The sequence below is a fragment of the Anticarsia gemmatalis genome, chromosome 20, assembly GCF_050436995.1.
Source record: "Anticarsia gemmatalis isolate Benzon Research Colony breed Stoneville strain chromosome 20, ilAntGemm2 primary, whole genome shotgun sequence".
Lineage (NCBI taxonomy): Eukaryota > Metazoa > Arthropoda > Insecta > Lepidoptera > Erebidae > Anticarsia > Anticarsia gemmatalis.
Window position 1 is genome coordinate 4269128 of NC_134764.1, and position 20652 is coordinate 4289779.

General features: G+C 34.1%; 2 protein-coding genes across 3 annotated transcripts in view; one reads left to right on the top strand and one right to left on the bottom strand.

The window, feature by feature from the left end:
• LOC142981514 (uncharacterized) overlaps nucleotides 1-10395 on the bottom strand; it is a 73363-nt gene extending 62968 nt beyond the window's left edge. Inside the window, exon 1 of the mRNA XM_076127495.1 lies at nucleotides 10078-10395. The gene's annotated coding sequence lies outside the window, so the exon portion shown is untranslated. The remainder of the gene's footprint in view (nucleotides 1-10077) is intronic.
• A 2410-nt stretch (nucleotides 10396-12805) lies between these two features.
• On the top strand, nucleotides 12806-18862 carry LOC142981818 (trichoplein keratin filament-binding protein). 2 transcript variants are annotated; one of them, XM_076127937.1, is made up of 9 exons: nucleotides 12806-13012; nucleotides 13411-13628; nucleotides 13982-14092; nucleotides 14311-14493; nucleotides 15139-15283; nucleotides 15614-15901; nucleotides 16131-16292; nucleotides 16762-16953; nucleotides 17340-18862. In XM_076127937.1, the coding sequence occupies exons 2-9, from the start codon at nucleotides 13414-13416 to the stop codon at nucleotides 17529-17531; spliced, it is 1488 nt and encodes a 495-aa protein (XP_075984052.1). In that variant the 5' UTR covers nucleotides 12806-13012; nucleotides 13411-13413; the 3' UTR covers nucleotides 17532-18862. The 2 variants fall into 2 exon arrangements, with proteins under 2 accessions (XP_075984052.1, XP_075984051.1); XM_076127936.1 differs by lacking the exon at nucleotides 12806-13012 and adding an exon at nucleotides 13022-13154.
• The last annotated feature ends 1790 nt before the right edge of the window (nucleotides 18863-20652 follow it).

The following is a 20652-nucleotide window of genomic DNA, read 5'->3' on the forward strand; positions in this document are numbered from 1 at the left end:
CTTTTGAAAGTCACCACATGGGAGACTGCACTACACTGTGAAAATACACCTTAATTTCACAACTCTAAGGTTGTATTTCGTATGGCAGGTAAGCAACCTGTGAGGCAGAAGGCAATAATATGTTGTAGAGGGTTTCCGGTAGCTGACGGCACTCTCAGAGACATCAGGAATCAAAGACAGGTAGGCTTAAATAGCGTTTTCATAGTTAATATTGCTTTAAATGTGAATTATTATGAGTTTTAATGAAGCCTTGATTGAGTTGTTGGTTATTAAGTACCGTTACGTTGTACAGATTGCAATGTCAATAAAAAGTGTGTACATTCTTTACAGACTGGTTTAGTGAGAAACTTTTATAGAAGATGCTTTGCTTGTGTTGTGTATTTTTAGAATTTATGGCTATTCTTAAGCTTTTGTATGGAGATATAGTAAAATACCACCCAGACCTAACAATGAGACGGTTATAATAATGTTTTTATTATATATTAGACGAACAATTTATAGGGTTTATAGGGATCGTAGCAAGTGATGATCTTAGATGTATGATGTATGTATGTGACAAGATGTTGCTTACGTCTATGGCAAAAAAGCACTGAGTCATAATAAAGCTCTTAGTTGAATAAACAAATATCTATGACGTAAAATATATATTTGTATATGTGTATAAAACAATGTCGTAGACGTCATTGTAGGTTGCATATTATCCTACAAAAATCTCTTTCTGATTAGTCGCAGTTCGAACCAAATCTAGTAATACTTGTACTACTTTCTACAAGCTATCCTCAAGAAAAGCATAAACTTAGATACATTCTAAGTCGTTATCATTTAAAAGATGATTACCGACAATATTACTCGTATCTTATTGCTGATGAATCTGTTGAAAATATGTTGAGAATTTATTGCTCATCGACGTCGGATCAGCGCTGGTATCTCTCTGTAATCGAACTCGAGTGCCGTGTTATATCAGATATGTCGACAGTTGGTACATTAAATACCCGCTGTATAGTTCGCTAACAGCTAATACAGTCGGCAAGCTTTACCCTTTTTCTACGCCTTTGAAACGATCGCACATAGATAAGTTAATTGAGAAAATATGGTAAATTTGCTATCGTGCTTGATAACGTGTTATTAAATATACATAGACTTAGGTTTAGTTGCATCGAGCTCTTTTATGTATATAGTATATAGCAGTAGTACTATAGTATAGTACTATGGTAGCATAAATACGACTTTTATATACAAGACTAACTTTCCACCTGCAGCTTTACCTGCGTGGAATTTCCAGAATTCATCTCTGTGCTTCCAAAGGGATCTTCATACCAAATTACAACTCTCTACGCTCAGTAGTATCAGCTGTGCGTTGTCCATCAGCCAGTCAGTCAGTCACTCTACTACTATACATGTAATTATTTACTGTCGAAACTTCAAACTTTGGAGAAAGATCAAATTATTCGATTATTCGATTGTAGATTCGCCTTTATGTATTCACCCATTTAAGTTAGGAGTCCAAGATGTAAACCAAAGGAAATATGATTGTATTTAACGCTACATGAGAAACATTTTGTCATTACAGGCAACTGACTTGTAAAAACTTGGCATAAAATCTTACGACCACACGAAGCCAAGCCTCATGAAGAATAAAACAACTCCCTACAGTTTGCACTTTAAGCACAACATTTTACTGCATACAATAATTTAAAATCACACCATTTTAATGTTAAGATGTTGTGGCATTCCCTCTTAAATATAGAAACATTGTTAACAAACGTAAGGGAATAAAATTCAGTCCTCACATCACTGGCAACACTGTACAGAACGCCATAGACAACACTCGTAATTTAAACAAGTGTTATTATTATTGTCTATGATTATGACAACACCTATAAAACTCACTCGTAAAATGATCTTTCAAATATATGTATATTGTTAGTTTATGGTCGGGACTTAGAAAAACATTAAACTTTTATTACAATGTCAAAATAATTTGTTTGTCGTTTAAAAGATGAAATGAGAGCTAGGAGGTTGTAGATATTCGCGATTTATAGTTTGTATTCCATTACAAATTACCTGGGGCTGATTTACAGCGACCATGGCAAACATAACGCGCTGTCTATAGTTATATGTATATTATATCGAATCATATAACTAGGCATGCGAATGTATTCCTGATTTTAAAATGTTGTGACAACTTACATCGTTACGTGGAATGTAAATAGAAGCTAGGTAATAGAATCCTTCCTAGGGTTCATCAGAGTTCAATTGCCGAGCGATGTTTTTCGAAAGCCTTTGCTATCTAGAAATTATTAGTAGCCTGAAGTTCAAAACAGGATACTAAAACTACCATTTGTTTTTCTAAACATAATCTATGTACAAATACATCTTTTGTAACACATGTACAGCATCATTAACAACGAGAAAGCCACCTGCACAACAACATTTAGAAAATTAATCCAAATAACAAGTAACTATAACCGCTGGCATTCTTACTTAGAAAACAGGTGGACTGATGTTTTTAGAACATTTCTTCCACCAAATTTCCTTTAAATTGTTACGTAGTGGCTGAATAATGAACAAAACACAAGCTTATGCCTTCAAGCTATGGCTCTTAAACAGTAGCCAGCTGGCTAAAAAATTCAAATCCTGGCTTGTACCGACGTGGTATCATTAAACACACGTGAACTGGCGTGAGCAGACCAATCAAATGTAATTTGAATGTTACGTGCTTCATAGCTAACGAGCTTGACGTCTTTATTCCCATTGGATAAGGTTCAATTTTGTATGACAATTATTTGTAGTACATTTTTGGAATAGAAGTAGATAAAGTAGCTGTTAAGGGATTTTATACCGTCAGTCTATGTATTGTAAGGACGAGTTTGGTGTGAGCTGTCTTAAATATTTATATTTTGAAATAGGAATAGGTATAAACAAGAGTTTGTTTTAAGTCAAATTCTTTTGGACAATTATGTTAACGGCCAGATTTATTTACATCTGGCGTTGTTATGTTTAATCTGTATTCGAGTAACTACGACTTCCTTCTAGAAAAAGAGATACTCAACATTTTCATAAAAACAAATAAAATTGAACTACCAAAAAATTTTGTACGAACTTTGGTAAGTTTGTTTTGTACTTCGTCGACTTTCCACGTATCATCTAATGGAAAGCCGACGAAGTATGTTTTAATATCTTTTACATTAATTGAATATGCATTAAAAATTTCAATAGGTTTCCTACCCCTGTCTTAGTACATTCCCAATAAGGATTTAGCTTTACTGCGAACAAGTATTTATTCAAACATGCAGAAATCAGGAAGTTTCGAGTCTAGCCGGAGCCAAAGTAATTCCTCATTGTACGCCATAAGCTTTACCGAGTAATATCCGGTAAAAGGTTTTATTCTAACTCAAAAGTGTTTTATGCCGTTGATTTGTATTCCTTAAGCCGTCTGTCAAAGAACGGCAGCTCATGTCGCTGTTACTCATAATGTTCGATTAGTTTATGCTTTGTTGTTGAATAGTTGGGACTTAGGAGTTACCAATACTTTTTCTCTTACTACTTTGCATACTTTAAAGTTGAATTGTCGACTCATGAAAATGTGTTATTTAAAAGTAATTAGTCAGTTTGTCCTCTGGAGATTTTATGATAGATTGTATAAATAAACACATATTTTTTTATTCTTTACTCCTTAGTTCTCTAGTCTTGTTTGGGGCTCGTGAAATCGCAAGCGAGTGTAAACTAACCGGCTTCTACCAAAACTGGATTGGTACCGAGAATTTCCCTCAAATTCGGCTTAATTGTAATGATAATCTGTTGATAGTGAAAGTTTCAAAATTCGGTTACGCTGTTTACGAGTACATCCGTGACAAACAAACTATCATGTTCATACATAAACGGTGCGGTGACCTCCAAGCTTTCTCGCGATGCATGCAACTTTATATGGGAGTCACTAATTTGATTTTTCCTGGGAAAATGCGTTATGGCATATTGTTGGGGTTATGAAAGCAAGCACAATGAGAGGCAGAACATTGTTTTACATGTGATTAAATAACACTGAACTGACTTTATGAATTTGATATTACTATAACAACTCCAGCCCTAAACTAAACGAATAGTTATAAACTCGACACCTTCTTAGTACTCAACCCGTTTAGAGAACACATAGACATTGTATAATAGCTGACAAATCATGTATAATTTGATCAGTTTGATTCGTATATAACCGATATCCCGATAGGCATTTCTTTAATAAGTCAGTTCTTTTTTACTTATTCTTCTAAATGATCTGACAACTGGAAATCATCAGTTAGTAATGAAGTATATTTTAAAAGAAACAGATAGCGGATACTTGTGTATAATATTAATGTTTTCATGCAGATTGAATTGGGTCCATCAAATAAAGGGCCGCGGGCGAGGAGCTGCGCACGCGACTGCCCTCGCACATGAGATGCATAATGTATAGCTACTGTCTTCAACACACACATGTTTATAAATTAACTACGTATAATACACGGAAAACGTTTAGGATCAATTCTGGAGTAATTTCTAACTTTCTGATCATAATTCTTTGTGTGATGAGCACGAGTATATTATGTTCTAAGTTTGCATTATGATAATTTATCTATAGGTATATTGTTATGCATTTAGAATAGTACGTTTGGTTTTCAGTTATCTGGGTACTATAGTACAAGCTATGCCTATTTTGGAATCAGATTACCGTCAGTGGGTTCTCCTGAGATATTTCTTTTCTTTATAGTGACTACAGCAATTAAACTATTCAAGTGTTTTTAGAAGAAATTTGATTGAATGAATCACAATAATGATGTTATGAATTGATTATAAAGATAAAGTATCGTGTATTTCTACGAACGGTTTATTGGACACGCGTGAAAGCTGCACACTTGCGCTATAAATAGCTTATAATCACAGGGCCTTGTGGGAAAATGAGACTTGAACTTACTTCTGTCCTGTTTATTCTAACTTATTAACTGTATCAATTAGGCATCTAGTTTGACCGAAAGGGGCATTAAACATTAATATGATTTCATGGCTAAGTTAACGGCTAAATTACTAAACAGGTTTTCTGGGATTCCATAAAAAGGCTTTCTTAGGTGGAACGTCTTTCCGACCCACTTTTAAAAAATATTTTTGTGACAATAAGTCAACAACAATTGATTTTCCCACCACTGATTTAGAAATACGATTATTAACTTAAATTATATTTTTAATATAACTTTGTGATGCTATTAAGATAAGAAAGTAGGCAAATTCTTTAAATAATACTGAAGCAGAATTATGCAAATTACGACCAAACGCGACCTTGACTCTCTAGATTTTTGATTATGCATTTTGTTAACCACGATGTATATTTATATTAATGCTTACTACCATGCTATAAAATATATTATTGTACAAATATTAGGTATATCTGATATATAATAATGTTACTAAAATTCTTAATGTGAATGTTTGTTTGTTAATACTCAATTACGCCAAAACTACTAAACGGATTTTGATGAAATTTCGCACATAATCTGGATTAATATTGGGTTATATTTAGCTCCGCGTAAATTTTCTATGCCGTCGAAGTCACAAGTAAAGGGTTCTTTACTCTGGGGTCAGGGCTCTAATTACAACTACGCCCGTGACGATTAAAATCCGTTGTATAAAAAGTAATATGTGTACTAAATTAACGTAAAAATACTTTCAATAAAATCAAAAACTCTTTAAGTATGTTTATCTTCCAATTAACTAAATGGAGAAACCAGGTTAAATCGCATTTTATTATTAAAATATTTGAGTATTACCATAAACTAAGCCTTGTTAACTTTTTAAACAAAACAAAGGCTGTAAATAACAAATTCTTGGCACGGCGATCTTAAAATATCTTCATAATGACATTACGCATAAAATGACGGCCTCACATACAGGTAGAATACAAATAATACATATTATAAATAAATGAGAATGTTACTTTGTCTGTCTGTTACCGATTTAGATAAATTTTCGGTTAAGTAGATATTGAATTTATTCGCAAAATTCCGTAGACATTTTTGAACTGATTAACGATACGCATTGTTCTAAAAATGCTCTAATTATGAAATTACCTATTCAACTTTGGACTGATTCCGTTAACTGGTTCTTTTTTTGCCGAGAGCCATTTTACGAATATGTTTAATATCTACTAAACCAAAATTCGCTGCTTGAAAGAATATAGGTACTACGGAGTATAGCATAAGATCGTAATGTAATAAAACATAAATAATATACAAAATCTTAATCTAATTTCGCAAATAGTTGAATTATATTCCGGGGATGGAATCCGACTCTTTTTTCACAAACCAAAAACATTAGGTACATGACCAAAACCGCGGCTAAAAGCTAGTTGTATTGTGTATAAGTGGCCAGTATTATCTGAGGTTTTTGCTCATCACGGTATTATTTATTTCGTGTACCTGACTGTAGACAATCAGTATTCGTCATTGTGAGACCTTGGAGTTCCTTGTTATTAAATAATGAATGTAAGGTAGCTTTGCCATTTATTTCACTAATGCCCAGTTTCTGAGTAGATTTTGCGGTAGTTTATCTATTCAATAGCGTAACTCAGAAACCGGGGGTAAGTAATTTAAAAAAAGGTGATTATTTGTTACTCATTTTGCATCTGTAGTCTAAACATAGATCATGAATTCTCGGGTTCGATTCCCGGGCCGAGCAAAGTGCAATTGCTCTTTTCTTATTTATATTAATTAGAATGTTTATCAATAGTAGCCCAAAGTTTTGATTACGTGTCCGATGTATGGCAATGGCTCGTCCCTGATCCCAGTAAAACGTGGAATGTATTTTATATACTTACCCTGAACTTTTGGGTATTACAGGTGTGTGTGATAGTTAGTTATGCATGTTCTTTTTATGTAAACTATGATAGTTCTAAAAGTAAGAATGTAATTGTCATAAACATACGTTATTTGTATTTACTATAAAGATATCGTAATTGTTGATGCGTATTCCGTTGACATACTTTATTTATAAACTAGCTGACCCGCGCAACTTCGCTTGCGTCACCTAAGAGAATGGGTCAAAATTTTTCCCGTTTTTGTAACATTTTTCGTTGCTACTCCGCTCCTAATGACCGTAGCGTGATGTTATATAGCCTATAGCCTTCCTCGATAAATGGGCTATCTAACACTGAAAGAATTTTTCAAATCGGACCAGTAGTTCCTGAGATTAGCGCGTTCAAACAAACAAACAAACAAACTCTTCAGCTTTATTATATTAGTATAGATGAATAGATCTTTTTCAAAATTGCTTGCAATAGTTGGTCATTGGTACAGTCACCTTACTTAACGAAAATATTTTATACGAATGTTTCACAAGCTGTTATTTAGTTACCTATTCTTGATAATTTGAAGTGATTACACTGAATCTATCATTATACTTTTTTTTATCAAGTACCGCGTTAATACCTACTTGCAGTCTTTTTGTAAAAACCACCATATTTTTATTGCTACCGAACAGTGTTATGTAGATGTATGTAAATATATTTCATGTCTGTATAATTAAATATATATGGATAGTTTAGTGACTTGTATGGAAGGTGAATTTAAATAATTGTTGGTTTAATTATATTGTTCACTGTCAATATTGCAGTATTTTATTGTTACTTTAAACTGTTTTAAAAGGACAGTTGTTTATAGCTTAAGCCGTTTATCTCTGGAGATCTAGTTTAATATACATACAAGAGTTAATATTATTATGTATGACATATAAAGTGTTCTATATAATATCATGCCTTGTTTTTGAGGGGACAAATGTAAGTAGATGACAAATATTTCCATTTTCTACGGTCCCAACATTTGTTTTGCTTCGTTCAGGCATCTGTACACTTTTTTTTGTTCAGGATTATTTTTTTAAATAGATGTTTACTATGAATTATTTTTTTATTGTCTTAAGAATATTGCTAGCTTGTTCTATCGATGTGAAATTATATCGATCTCATACTTTTTTGCACCTTTGCTTCGATCAGAATTACTTTACAATATTATAATTAAAAACGATTGAGATATTTATAAAAAAGGCTGCAAAATTTACCTTAAAGGGTTATATTAAATCGATTTTGCAAATGAGAAATAATTTTACATAAGTTAAGCTAATGACACAAAAATTATAACGTAAAGCTGTAATACGTTCTTGATGATTTAATAATTATATTATGGCAAGGATCAAGTATCTGATGAGAACACCGGGGAAAAGGTCTCAAGTTCAAATTGACTTTGAATTTTAAAAATACAGGTTCTGTCCACAGCATTTTTTTTTCATTACGTATTGTCCTATCATGGGGCAAAGGTCTTTCCCAAACTTCAATATACTCGGGGATTTCCTGTTAACCAATATGCTACAATTGAGCACAAATATGTTATGTTACACACACATTTGATCAGAGAAAATAGTACCTTTGAGATTTTTTTCAATATATTCTATTATCTGATATTACGTAAATAAAGGCGATTAAGTATATTAGCTACGTAAATCATTGCGATCATACATATTAAATATTGTTTTGCTTGACGTTTCGGCCTAAACGCAACTAAAGTCCTAGCAATCTTTACAATCTTGCGTCTTTGTATTTTTACTTTTTTTGTCAACATGTATTGTCCCATTGCTGGGCAAACGTTCAACGCTAATTCAATCGGACTTTATCTCCATTTAATACTTCCCAACAAGTGTTGTGTATAAGTACTTAAAGTTACCACGTTAAGGGAATATTCGTGATGAACCTTATCAGGATAGATCTATATTAGGGTTTTATTGGGTCTCTGCACGTTGAGCGTTTTACTGACCTAGGACTTTAACTAGGTCTGTAAAGATATTCTTGGAGTCTTAAAACTATTTTATTGTTTTCTTGTTTGTATTCAATATATTTAAGTGCTGTGCTGTTGTAATTAATTGTATTGAGTGTTCTTGTATGTATGGTCCCAGTATAATCTATTAATTGTGTTGGCTATAAGACTTAATTATAAATGCTAACTATTAGGTTATTTACTTTTTTCGTATTAAGAAATGTATCTTAAAAAGTTAATGAGGCAAGGGAAGTTTGTAAGGATCGTAGCAAGAGGTTTTCTTTGGAATCTGCTTATCCCTGTGGGAAAAAGGCTCTATTATGTATGAATGAATCTTATAAAGTAAAATAGCTTTAATTCCTCATTTTTGATTATTTTATACACTTTATGTATTGTTGTGTAAATGTTACGGTCTTACAGTACATGACTACGTGTATCGGATTGAAGACCTACATCAGGACCGAATCCGTTCCAAGGATTAAATTGTGTGGTTGTTTTCGTCCAAAAGTCAATTACACGCTCGAATGCACCTCCGAACAATGTGCGTAGGCTTTTTTATTCACCGCCACAGTTTCAAGTATACTTATAATAACAACGAGTGTTTTTCTATGAGTTGCAGATAAGATACAGAAAACATCCAATCTAAGTGATTTTATTTTTTGATTTAATGTGTATTCAATTTTTATCGAAATTTAACGAGAGTAATACCTACAGAAGAACTACTTATTTATAATTACGGAAATACGTGTACTATGATTTCTCTTTCGTATCAATAATATAATATAGCCATCAATAAATATTAAAGAATGCAATTAAAGCTATAACTCAATCGAGATCTGGTTACCATAACCAGCGCAGGAATGCGCGTTGATGTCTTTTACACTACGGACGTAGACTGCCCAGGCGCAGGCCCGGACGCTCTCTCTTACACTATATCAATCATAAGAAACCTGCAGATAAGGCTCTTCTAACACTCTAGCCTGAGTTTTAACGATACAGCTTTAGATAAAGTACTAGTATAACCCATCAAAACAACTTTCTAAGCAGACTTAGAGAACAGGTGTTTGCCTTCAATTTCCCAGTAATGGTAAATGGTAATCTTTGTTAGATAAATGTGTGAACTTATATTGCATTATACATAATGTAATACGAAAGCTTTTCTCTGTACACACCAACAAAAGCACACATAGAGACTGACGCACACAGACAAACAACATATTTTTAGGTTTAACCGCAAATAGGTATATCTTACCATAGTGGGCATTGATTTAGACCAATTATAAACCCATTTCTTGGTTCAGAACACGGTTATTACAGCACAGACAAACAAAAAATATCAATCGACCACTTTACACACAAGTATTTGTTCACATCACATAGCACTTTAGGTAAGTTGAAGTCACTTTGCATGTGTTTGAAGTCACTTTACAAACTTCAGTGATACTAAAGTCACTGTATGTGAATGATTCGGGAATGTAGAGATTATAAAGTCGATGCTCTATCATTTGGTGATGGCATGCGCAAACGCAGCCTCTACACGACTGACTGCCGGTCGTCAGGGCTGCCAACGCTTTACTAATTTTACTGCTATGTACAGCCGTAGAGCCTCTGCGCGGTTCTTTTGGTCGGTAGAGTTTGTTTGGTTTGGTTTTGTTTTAGTACCTTTGAAGCCTATTTGGATGATGTTGTAGTGAAAATGTAGTAAGAGTATTCAGCAGATACCCATGCAGCAGTAATTCGACTAATAATTGTCTTATTTTCATTTAAATTGAATTCTAAAAAACATAATTGTGTGTTTAGTACTTAAAATCTACGCGATACTTATGATTATTTTTTTAGGAATACAGTATTAGAACGTACTGCGATCACAACTGGAAGAATAACTTAATAATACGATTTACTTATAAGTTATTTAATTCTATCTTATAATAGTTTTTCATTCATGATTGAATAAAAACACTCAAAAACATAACTATGTAACCTTTAGTTTGGTTTTACTCTACAAGATGCAGGTATCAGGAAATCGCTTGAATAACATAAAAGAATATTATGATATATTTGGTTTCTTTTCCTCAAATAGCCACAAAACCAACACTATTCTATTTAAAAATGAAAATTTTTGATTTTATTTTCCTTCCTTTAACTACTATTTCACATGTTCTTTTCTTCCATTGGCAACATTAAGTTAAACCGCCATTGCACGTAGAGCGAGAGGGTGAATATTTCCGTCCTTGTCTACATGTCGGAATGTGACCCGCTATCACCTTGAAGGCCGTAAGCTCTCCGACGACTCAATGAAAATAAGAGCTTTTAACTTCTGCCATAATAATTAAGTAATACTCTACAAATAAATTAGAACAACAATAAAAATAAAAATGTTCCTTTTTGTATAGAAACCGTTATTATTTTTTAATACGCTTTATGACTTGACAAACATGTTTCACAATATTTTCATACAAAAATGATATAATTTTTTGTAGAGCATTTTTTGCAGTTCATCGTAACACATTAAAATTCAGGAAAAGAGGTCGCGTAGCCGATCGCTAACAAAATAGAATCGCGAATGTTTTATTTATATAGGTAGAGTCGAGGTAGAGTGGTAGAGCCTGGTCACGCCGGATTCCCTAGGCCAGTCGCTCGCATAAATGCCGCGGAGGCTTTGCAACGCATACGAACAGTTATTAGATGAATTACTGTTTCATATTCGATATACAGCTATGTAGAGACAGGTAGAGCCGATACTGATTCATTTACAGTAAAATAATAGGTTAAGTGTTCAATAAAATTATGTACAGTATAAGATGAACTCTCTCACAATATATTTAATGTGGAAGTGGAGGTCTTTTATTTTTGGATTGTATTCCTCAGTAAGATAGGTGCTATTTAGATCGTTGTGCGTGGATTAGTGCATGAAACTCACTCGTGGTGTTTTTTTACTTATTGACCTATTTTGCGATTAGCAGAACATAATATAAACTATTTATTAATCTGGCTTTTCAAGTTTCTTGTATCTAAGTTTCGAATTGGTTTTCTGTCCGCCTAAAGGATGGACGTGGTTTATTTCTAAGCAGACTAATTTTGATAGTGCATGAACCACTAAAAGTGTTTTACATATACATATATAAAAGGCAAAAGCACGCCTATAATACAGGTGTAGGCAGAGACTGAAAAGCAAATTTAAAATTATATTTAATATGATTAATACTGGTATATTATAGTTATTTGGGGTTCCGTAAAATACCCGTTAGCATAGCACAGAGCAGTAAGAAATAAATTCATAAACAAATATTATCTTCAGAATTGTGTGCATCAAGCAAATCTAACGCAAATCCTCAAGCAAACCACTTCCGCAATCAAAGTTACAATAGGCGCTAGGATATTATAAAAAGGTGCTCCATCATTTGTTAACCGCAAGACACTGAGAAGTCGGCAATCCTCAACTTTTAATACTCGGATGAGAGCTATTAAAGCCCAAGCAATTGCGCGCTTATCACGTAGAATAAAATATTTTTTACTGGCTTTTATTTAGTTACACTCCTATTCGTTTGATTTGTCTTCAAACTTTGATATTATTAAGCATATGTACATACTACTTACATGATACTCCACAAGAGAAATTATAATACATAATTATAATTCTTGGTTCCAGGCCCTGGATATTTAACTAATAGGTAATTTGGCCTATACTATTAAAAAATCATTAAAAATATAATCGCTGTTTAATTCATAATACGAATTTTTTTTTGTATAATGGAACATTTTGTCAAGAAAATGTTGTTTGGACAAAGTCATGGATTAGTATGTAGCTTATTTCTCTTTGAAAGAATATGTTGAAAAATATGTTATTTATTTATACTATTATTTCATACACATTGTTGAAATTATCAGTTTAAAAATACCGTATAAAACCAAAGTTATAAAAGTAAAAAGGAACGTACCTCGTTGCTAAGCAACTGTCAGTTGTCACTTTTCTTGTGGTAACGTAACGTTTTATTTGAAATTGCGTGAACGCCGACAATAAAAATAAATTTTATAAGGAAGTAAATTGAATTGAACGTAATCCGTCTGACCTCACATGTTCCAATTACGGGTCGTTTTAGCACCCACGCGAGCAAATGTAACAGACATGTGTAATTGAGTTGAATCATTACGAAGGAGATTCAAATCGTGTGCAGTCAACCAAAGAGGTCGGTATATTTAGTGTTATTGATCTCGCAAAGTGAGTCATTTGTTGCTGTTTTGGATATTATTGACCGTATATGGCCGTTACCTTGCTGCATCCTTAACATAGCGCGTAATAACTTCATTTCCCATCCTATGCCGCACTTGGTAAGTTAACGACACTCGTTTTAAATGTAAATATTTACTAACTTAGATCAGTGACACATTTTAGTGCTTGTAATTAAATTCAAATATTCAAAAAGCCAGGTACTGAGAGTGTTAATTTTAATAAATAAGCCTGTATTTTTGTATGAACATGGGAGCAAATGGGAGATATTAGAAGAGATTGACCAAGCACCTTTTTAATTATTTTGATCACTTAAACAACGATATTTTGTCTCATGTTTATGTTATATTTCTCTAGAATATGTCTCGCCCCCGTCCACAATGGCAGTTACAAGCATTAGCAGCACAGCGTCGTGACAATGAGCTCCGTCGAGCTGAGGAGCTAAAGAGAGTGGCCAATTACTTTGAGAGCAACACCAACAAGTCCAGGCATCATGAACAGTGGACCACTGAAGGGTACTATGAGAAAGCCAATAAGGAGGCAGAGGAACTCAGTCAGAGGAAGATCAGAGCTGCGTAAGTTTCAAATAACTACTTTCTTTACTCTACTGCATCAGTTCCCAAACTTGTTGGACTATTGCGTCCTTTCTAAAAAAAAAAAAAATTCTGTGCCCCTTTTACTCAATATTTACATACATTTTATTTGTTTATTGTTATTTATGATTTGACTTTAAAACTACTTCTTCACAGCTGTCTAGCTTCTATTTGGTTCTTATTATGTGTTAAGCACATAAACAAGTTTGAGTTACCATATCTTTCTGTCAGCTGTTTATAATAGGGATGTATTATAGGTGTCTTAGCAGGTTATCATATTAATTGACAATTACCTGGAAGATTATATTGTATTGTCTTGGTGTTTTATATTTCAGACAACTAGAGGAGCGTCGCAAAAAGCTAGAATTGATGTTGTTTCAAGAGAACATGCAATATCAACAAGAACTTAAAAGTCTTGCTGCTCAACCAAAGTTATATAAAAATGGGTATGTATCTGATTGTAGTTATTTATCATTTAAAAGTTAAGGTAATTTGAGTGAATGACTTCTATTTTGAAAATGACTAATAGCCCTAAATTAGGTAATAATATACCTACAAGATGAATGTGTAATGCAATACCTTATTTATATTGTCTGAGCACTTTCATATTAAGTGATTTAAGTCAAAGTTTTTATTAATGTTTTTGATCAACAATTGTTTTCAGTTCATACCTCAATAAAGTGCCTACATCAACTTTACAAGAGATCAACCAAGGCATAAGGGACAAGGAGGAGCAGTTACGACGACATGAGGCAGAGCTGCGACTGCATCACGCGTGGAGACTACGCCAGCCTGAGCTCAGGGCGGCTAGTGCTTATGTCGCTAATGGGAAACTAAAATGTGCATGGTGAGTAGGAATAATCTTTTTATGAGGCATTCTAAACTTGGTAAAGTGACAATAATAAATAATAATAATAATTGGGCAAGGGTCACTTCCCGTAATGAGGGAGCGGTTAGGCCTTGAGTCGACCACGCTGGCCAATTGCAGGTTGGGGACTTTGCCTGCCCTCAATAAATGTATTAAACAAATTTTGGGCATGCAAGGTTTTCACACGATGTTTTCTTTCGCTGTTGGAGCATGTGATAATTATTTCTAATACACACATAACTTCGAAAAGTCAATGACTTTTCGAAGTTATGTGTGTATTATTAAGTGTGTGTTGCCTCGGGTTCGAACCTGCGACCACTTACTTGGGAGGTGTCAACTTATACCACTCTGCTAAGTATAGCGTTATTAGCTAGTTAAAGATTTTTTAGTTGCTGATGATTGAAACGTGATGCATTAGTTATGCATTTCCATTGGTGTAAAGACGGGTCTACAATTAATGTGTTTAATTTTTTTAAGTTTACAAGCTTACTTGGGCTCTGAAGCTACTGGGTGAAAAAAAGCTTTCTCTGGACTCTTGGCTAGCTTTATGGGAAGGCGTTATTTTACGTGTGTCAAAAGCATTATCAAACACTGGTCTATGAAATGCAACTGTTAATATTGCAGGATGGAACAAATAGTGGAGAAAGAAGTTCAAAAGAAGAAAGATGAGGAAGAGACTCGCAAGGTGTTGAAGGAACGGGACGAGATGTTACGTAAACAGATACAGATTGAAGAGGAGAGGCTCAGGGAGAAGGAGCTACAAGTCAAAGTGAGACTTTGATACAGATGTTTTTTTTTACTGAATGTTGAAGTGGCAATACCTAGTTGTATCGATTCTTGGTTACTAGGCAAAAACTTACCTTAATTTTTTGCTTATAATGTAGTAATTTATAGCGCAACAGTCTTTAAGGTTCACATTACGAATGTAATAGACATTGCAGTTATATTATGAACAATTTTTATATGTTTAAAAACTCGGAAAAACTTGATGTGGTATAGATATGAAATCAGATTAATATTCTACACATTTCAATATCCTCATGACGCCAGTTTTAACAAGTATGGAGTAAAACTAAATAACATGTAATGTTAATTACAGGAGCTCCGAGAAAGCCTCGAAGGACAAATCGCAGAACTAAGCGAAAAAGAATCCGTCGTCAAAAAACTACGGAAACAAGAAGAAAAGGAGAAAATTATACTGGATGAACTGGTATTTATATCGTCAGAGCGAGAGAGAGAATTGGCAAGGCTTGTGGCAGAGAGAGACGCAAATATTGTTAATATGGGCTTACATAAGTATAAGTTGAAGAGAAAAGTAATTGCAGTTATGAAAGAGATTGAGTTAGACTTGGAAATGTTAGACAGGATAAGGCGGTCCATGTTGAAGGTATGTTTAAGAATTTTGACGCGACATTCATAATGGTTAATAATAAAATTACGGTAAAATAAATTATTAGTCAGTGTAGTTTTTTGTTGTTTAAAAATGCGTGGAACATCATTCCTAAGAATTCGCAAAACTCATTTTTACAGTGATAATATGAATAGGAACTATCCGAATTGAGTCTATTGATAGTAATGATTACCTGAAAATTGGATTATAGTGTTTATGCTTCTAGGACCATGAAACGGAACAAGAAGCGAGTGGTCACTACAAACGGGTGTTAGATGCGGCGCTGGCCGAGTTACATGAACACAGAGAGAGGGAACAACAACGACAGAGGACTATCGAAGTCATGTACGACGGAGAGGCGAGGCAGATCAATGAAAAACAAGATAAGGTACGATGTCAATAGAATATTGTAGCAGGACTTTGTACTACACTTGTTGCGTACGTACGTGCACGTGCGACTAGCGTTCATGTCGCAGCAAAAATGGTGCTATCTTTATGAGTGTAGCAGTTTTTTATGATGCTTGAGGTCAAAGACTTTGGTGCTTTGGTGAGCGTGTAAAATAATTACATGCTGGTAATTTGAGTTAAAAATCATACGTGCTTTTGACTACTATAAGCAAAACCCTTGAGTAGTTGGCAGTTATAAGTTTCGTGTCTTAAAGTAAGTACATCTATGCGTAATATTGCAACATGGAATCATGTAGGTGGTGAAGCAATCCTACCTAGTTATATTTTTAATACAAACGTTTGGATAAGATTTCCCCTGAGCTAAAGCACATACCGACTTTTATGTCTCAGGAAAACTTTTTTCGAACTAAGTAGTGGGAAATAATTTTTATTAATTTTTTTGTTTGTAGTTATGGGCCAAAGAGCGTGACGCGCGTGCTCTCCTGATGAACGAGGTGGTGGCCACCCTGAAGCGGCAGGTGGAGGAGAAGATAGAGATAAACAGACAGAGACAGAAAGCCAACGTGCTGGAGAGAGAACAGATACTCGCGCAGATGGAGAACTTCCACGAGGAAGTGAAGCAGAATGAGAGGGAGACGCAGGTAAGAACTACTTTTACTTTGTAGTTTTTATATTCGAATGATTTTGTTTGTGGTATTTATAGTGTCTGCAGGCTCTTTTGAGCACAAGGTCTTGAGTTCCGTTCCAGAATAGGACAATGTTTTGCTGATTTTTATTTAGGTTGAGTTGGAATTAATATTCTCTATAGCTATCTGGAGTTTAGTAATACAGTGATTTAAACACTAAATCATATGACTTCTTCCTACATTTTCGAGTTTCTTTTGTACACTTATATTAACGCTGATATTTCCTTTTGTTCTTATTAAACACTGTTAATATTATTTACCCAATTCTAAGTTCGCGTCAAAGTAGGTAAATGTTGACAAAATACGACACCTATTAATCCATATTTACCTCTCCTTTTCAGCTGAAAAACTCAACATACTCAACAGTGAACGCGCTACAGTCTCAACTGAACAGTCTGCGCATACAACAGCAGCAGTTAGAGGCGACATGTGCCCGCGAGGCGGAGCTGAGAGAAGCGGCCGCCAGCGAGCGCACGCTGCGGACTGAGATCGCGCGCGTACACAGAGAGGGCAGCACTCAGGCCTGGACATAAGATCACTATTTTTATAAACTGTCGTTAGTAAGGGATACTGTAGTTAAGATTATTATATTAGTGACTGACTCTTGTGCGCTTCTCTCCGCATAGTCCCTGATTTCGTGGGATCTATCCGATATCTCAGGTTGTATTCATGTCTCAAACTATCTCTGTACCATTCAAATCATTTCAGTGGTTTGGGATACTGTTGTTAAGTTCATTAGTAACTTATTCTTGTGCGCTTCTCTGTTCGCGTGGACTATAGTTATACGGTCTATTGCCCGCACACTTACCAATTCCGTGGGATCTATCCGATTTCTCAGCTTGTATTCAGGTCTCAAACTATCTCTGTACCATTCAAATTATTTCAGTGGTTTGGGATACTGTTGTTAAGTTTATTAGTAACTTATTCTTGTCAGCAACTTCGTTCGTGTGGGCTACAGTTATATGGTCTATTGCCCCCATACTTCCCGATTCCGTGGGATCTATCCTATATCTCAGGTTGTATTCGGGTCTCAAACTATCTCTGTACCATCCAAATCATTTCGGTTGTTTGAATATAAAACAGACAGAGTTATTTTCGCATTTATAACATGAGTAGAGATTTTGCTTTTAGACAAAATTACTTATCTCTTACTAAGGATAATAGGTCTGAGTAGACCTGCTGAATGCACTTTTGTGTCGTGTTATGTTTCAACTAGATTTTACCTTTCATTTGTTTAAAGCAGTTTTGCTTTAAATCTTTCCTGTATGTAGGATTAAGCTTATTTTAAAAGTTAAGCGAGTTCCTGTTTTGTCGTTGGTGTGAGTGCTTTAATTTTTAAGATTTTGCCAATGTAATAATAAACTACAAAAAGATATTTTAGAAGACTGATATTTATCATAATGTTAATTAAAAAGCGTAAAAAGACAATGCATTCTATCACTTTTAAATAATATTACTGTCTAAAAGCATTGATTAATAATTTGACAAATTATAAGCTAATTTTGGTGGATATATTAATCAGAACTACATTTTTTACAACAATGAGCTACTTGAAACTAAAGATATTTTTGTGTGATATTTGAATTTTAGTTAAGATTAATTACTAACACGCGAGTATTTTTGTAATGCAATTTAAATGTACGAACTAAAATGTGAAGCTTAAATCCTGTCCAGTTTATTGAAGAGTTATGAGTAATATATGAAATGAATTGCGCTGACGCCTAAATAGCTGGCCAATATATTTTGGTTTTATTATATGAACTAAGCTCAAAGCTGTAATCAGTAAATATGATATTTTTGTACAATAACCTAGCGAATAAACGTTGTGTGGAAGTGAGTTTTGTGTGAAAAATAAAAAATATTTAAATCAGTGTTTATTTTATTTATACACACGTAGTAGTCCCTATAAAAACTAATGAAAGACAACAAACATTTTTGGCAAGAGCGCCATCTATTACATCTTCTGGAAAATACGACAAGTATACAGTTTTCATTGCATTTGTGGTTAATAAATATAGCTGCCAGGTGTCGCTACTGTGCATAAGATGAAATGGTTACCAATGTCGCTCATAGATGGCGTTAGCGAAAAAAATGACCACTATTGGAATATTCAAAATCGTATTCGAACCTTAAAAATCTAAAATGATTTTAATTCCCATTAAGAGCCTGTAACAGGAACGATAAAATGTATACTTCTTGCTGCTAACTTGCATCTATCTTACTGCTTCTGAGTTCGGAACAGCAGTGTATGCGACTGTTGATCACAAGGTCTCAAGTTTGATACTTGGGTACGAGAATTTATGTTGCGGGAATATTCTCAATAGGAACCAGCAGTCTAGTAAATTATATACTGTAGTATTTAGCTATACCTATGCCTACCTTTTGGGAATAGTGATTTTATAAAGAAAGGGAACGGCAGTGCCAGCTCTAAAGACCTAACCTACCAAGTACTTAAAATAACGATTAAGCTTAGCTTTCGCCATGGACGCCATGTGATTATGATGTAACGAGCCGATGCATTGTACGTTGTTGCATGCAAGCGGTGTTACAGCGATGCAAATTGATACACGACGGTGACCTACTCTTGTACAGGATAGCTCTATTATGATAGAGATCAGGTATGTTGGGTACACTTCGTAACCGTAAGCTAAACTAACGGATATCAGGGATAAAATTCTATGTTAACCAATATAACATTTTTGAATAGGGATAGGGATTTTATTTTTACCGAGCAATGTGTAATAGCTGGTAGCATTTCAAAATCTAATATCACTAATTGAAACAATCCAAAGGTCGTCGGATCGGTTCAGTAACCAAAGGTAATGAATAATCCGAAATAATTTGATATGCGTAATCGTATCCCAAACGGACATGACCTAATAAGTACATCCGTATCTGATCTGAGATCACACGTCCATATTATTTTAATAATAGAAATGAAATGCAAGCAGGTACTTTTACAAAGGGTGCATTTGTATCTGCTTCAAGTGCAGTGTCTTTTCTTGTTTCTTATTATTAGAGTTGTAAACTTATAAGATTTTGTTGGATTAAAAACCTTCGGAATTTCTTATTAGGAAACCTTAGTGTCAATTTCGCTAATTAGAAACATCAACCGAATCGCAATTAGGCGTTCTGTAACTTAATGAATTGAGAACGACTTCGGTATCGCCAAGTAATTACTGTACAAACTCTTTATGTAAACTTCAGATATATAATTATTTTTATCACTGGTGTATACAACGACGGTATCTAATACTTTTTAACGCTATGTAAAAATTGAGGCATTATTTAGTCATTCATAATTGTTAGTATAGCCAAGATAGTTTCGAGCCCATATATATTTACATAATAACTAATATATAGGTTAATATAACTCTACTCAGCATATATTACAAATGTTACCTAAATTTACAAATAAGTACGTATCTGTACGTGACCATTTCGTTACTGTGATTTCTTTATGCAATTATTTAGATACTGTTCCCGGTAGCGATTACCTGTTCGTAATTCATTATTATAATTAATAGGAAATTCCCGCTACTCAGGTCGCGTGAAGACTTAGATATTTTAAACGTCCATTTTGTAATTACACCAACAATATTCTGCATATTTACGTGGAAAACATGTGGAAGATGATTTATTTGGTTTGTGGTG

Coding starts and splice junctions, on each gene's coding strand:
- LOC142981818 (XM_076127936.1), top strand. Junction 15,284..15,613: donor AGAAGGAGCTACAAGTCAAA/GTGAGACTTTGA, acceptor TGTTAATTACAG/GAGCTCCGAGAAAGCCTCGA. Junction 16,954..17,339: donor AGAATGAGAGGGAGACGCAG/GTAAGAACTACT, acceptor TCTCCTTTTCAG/CTGAAAAACTCAACATACTC.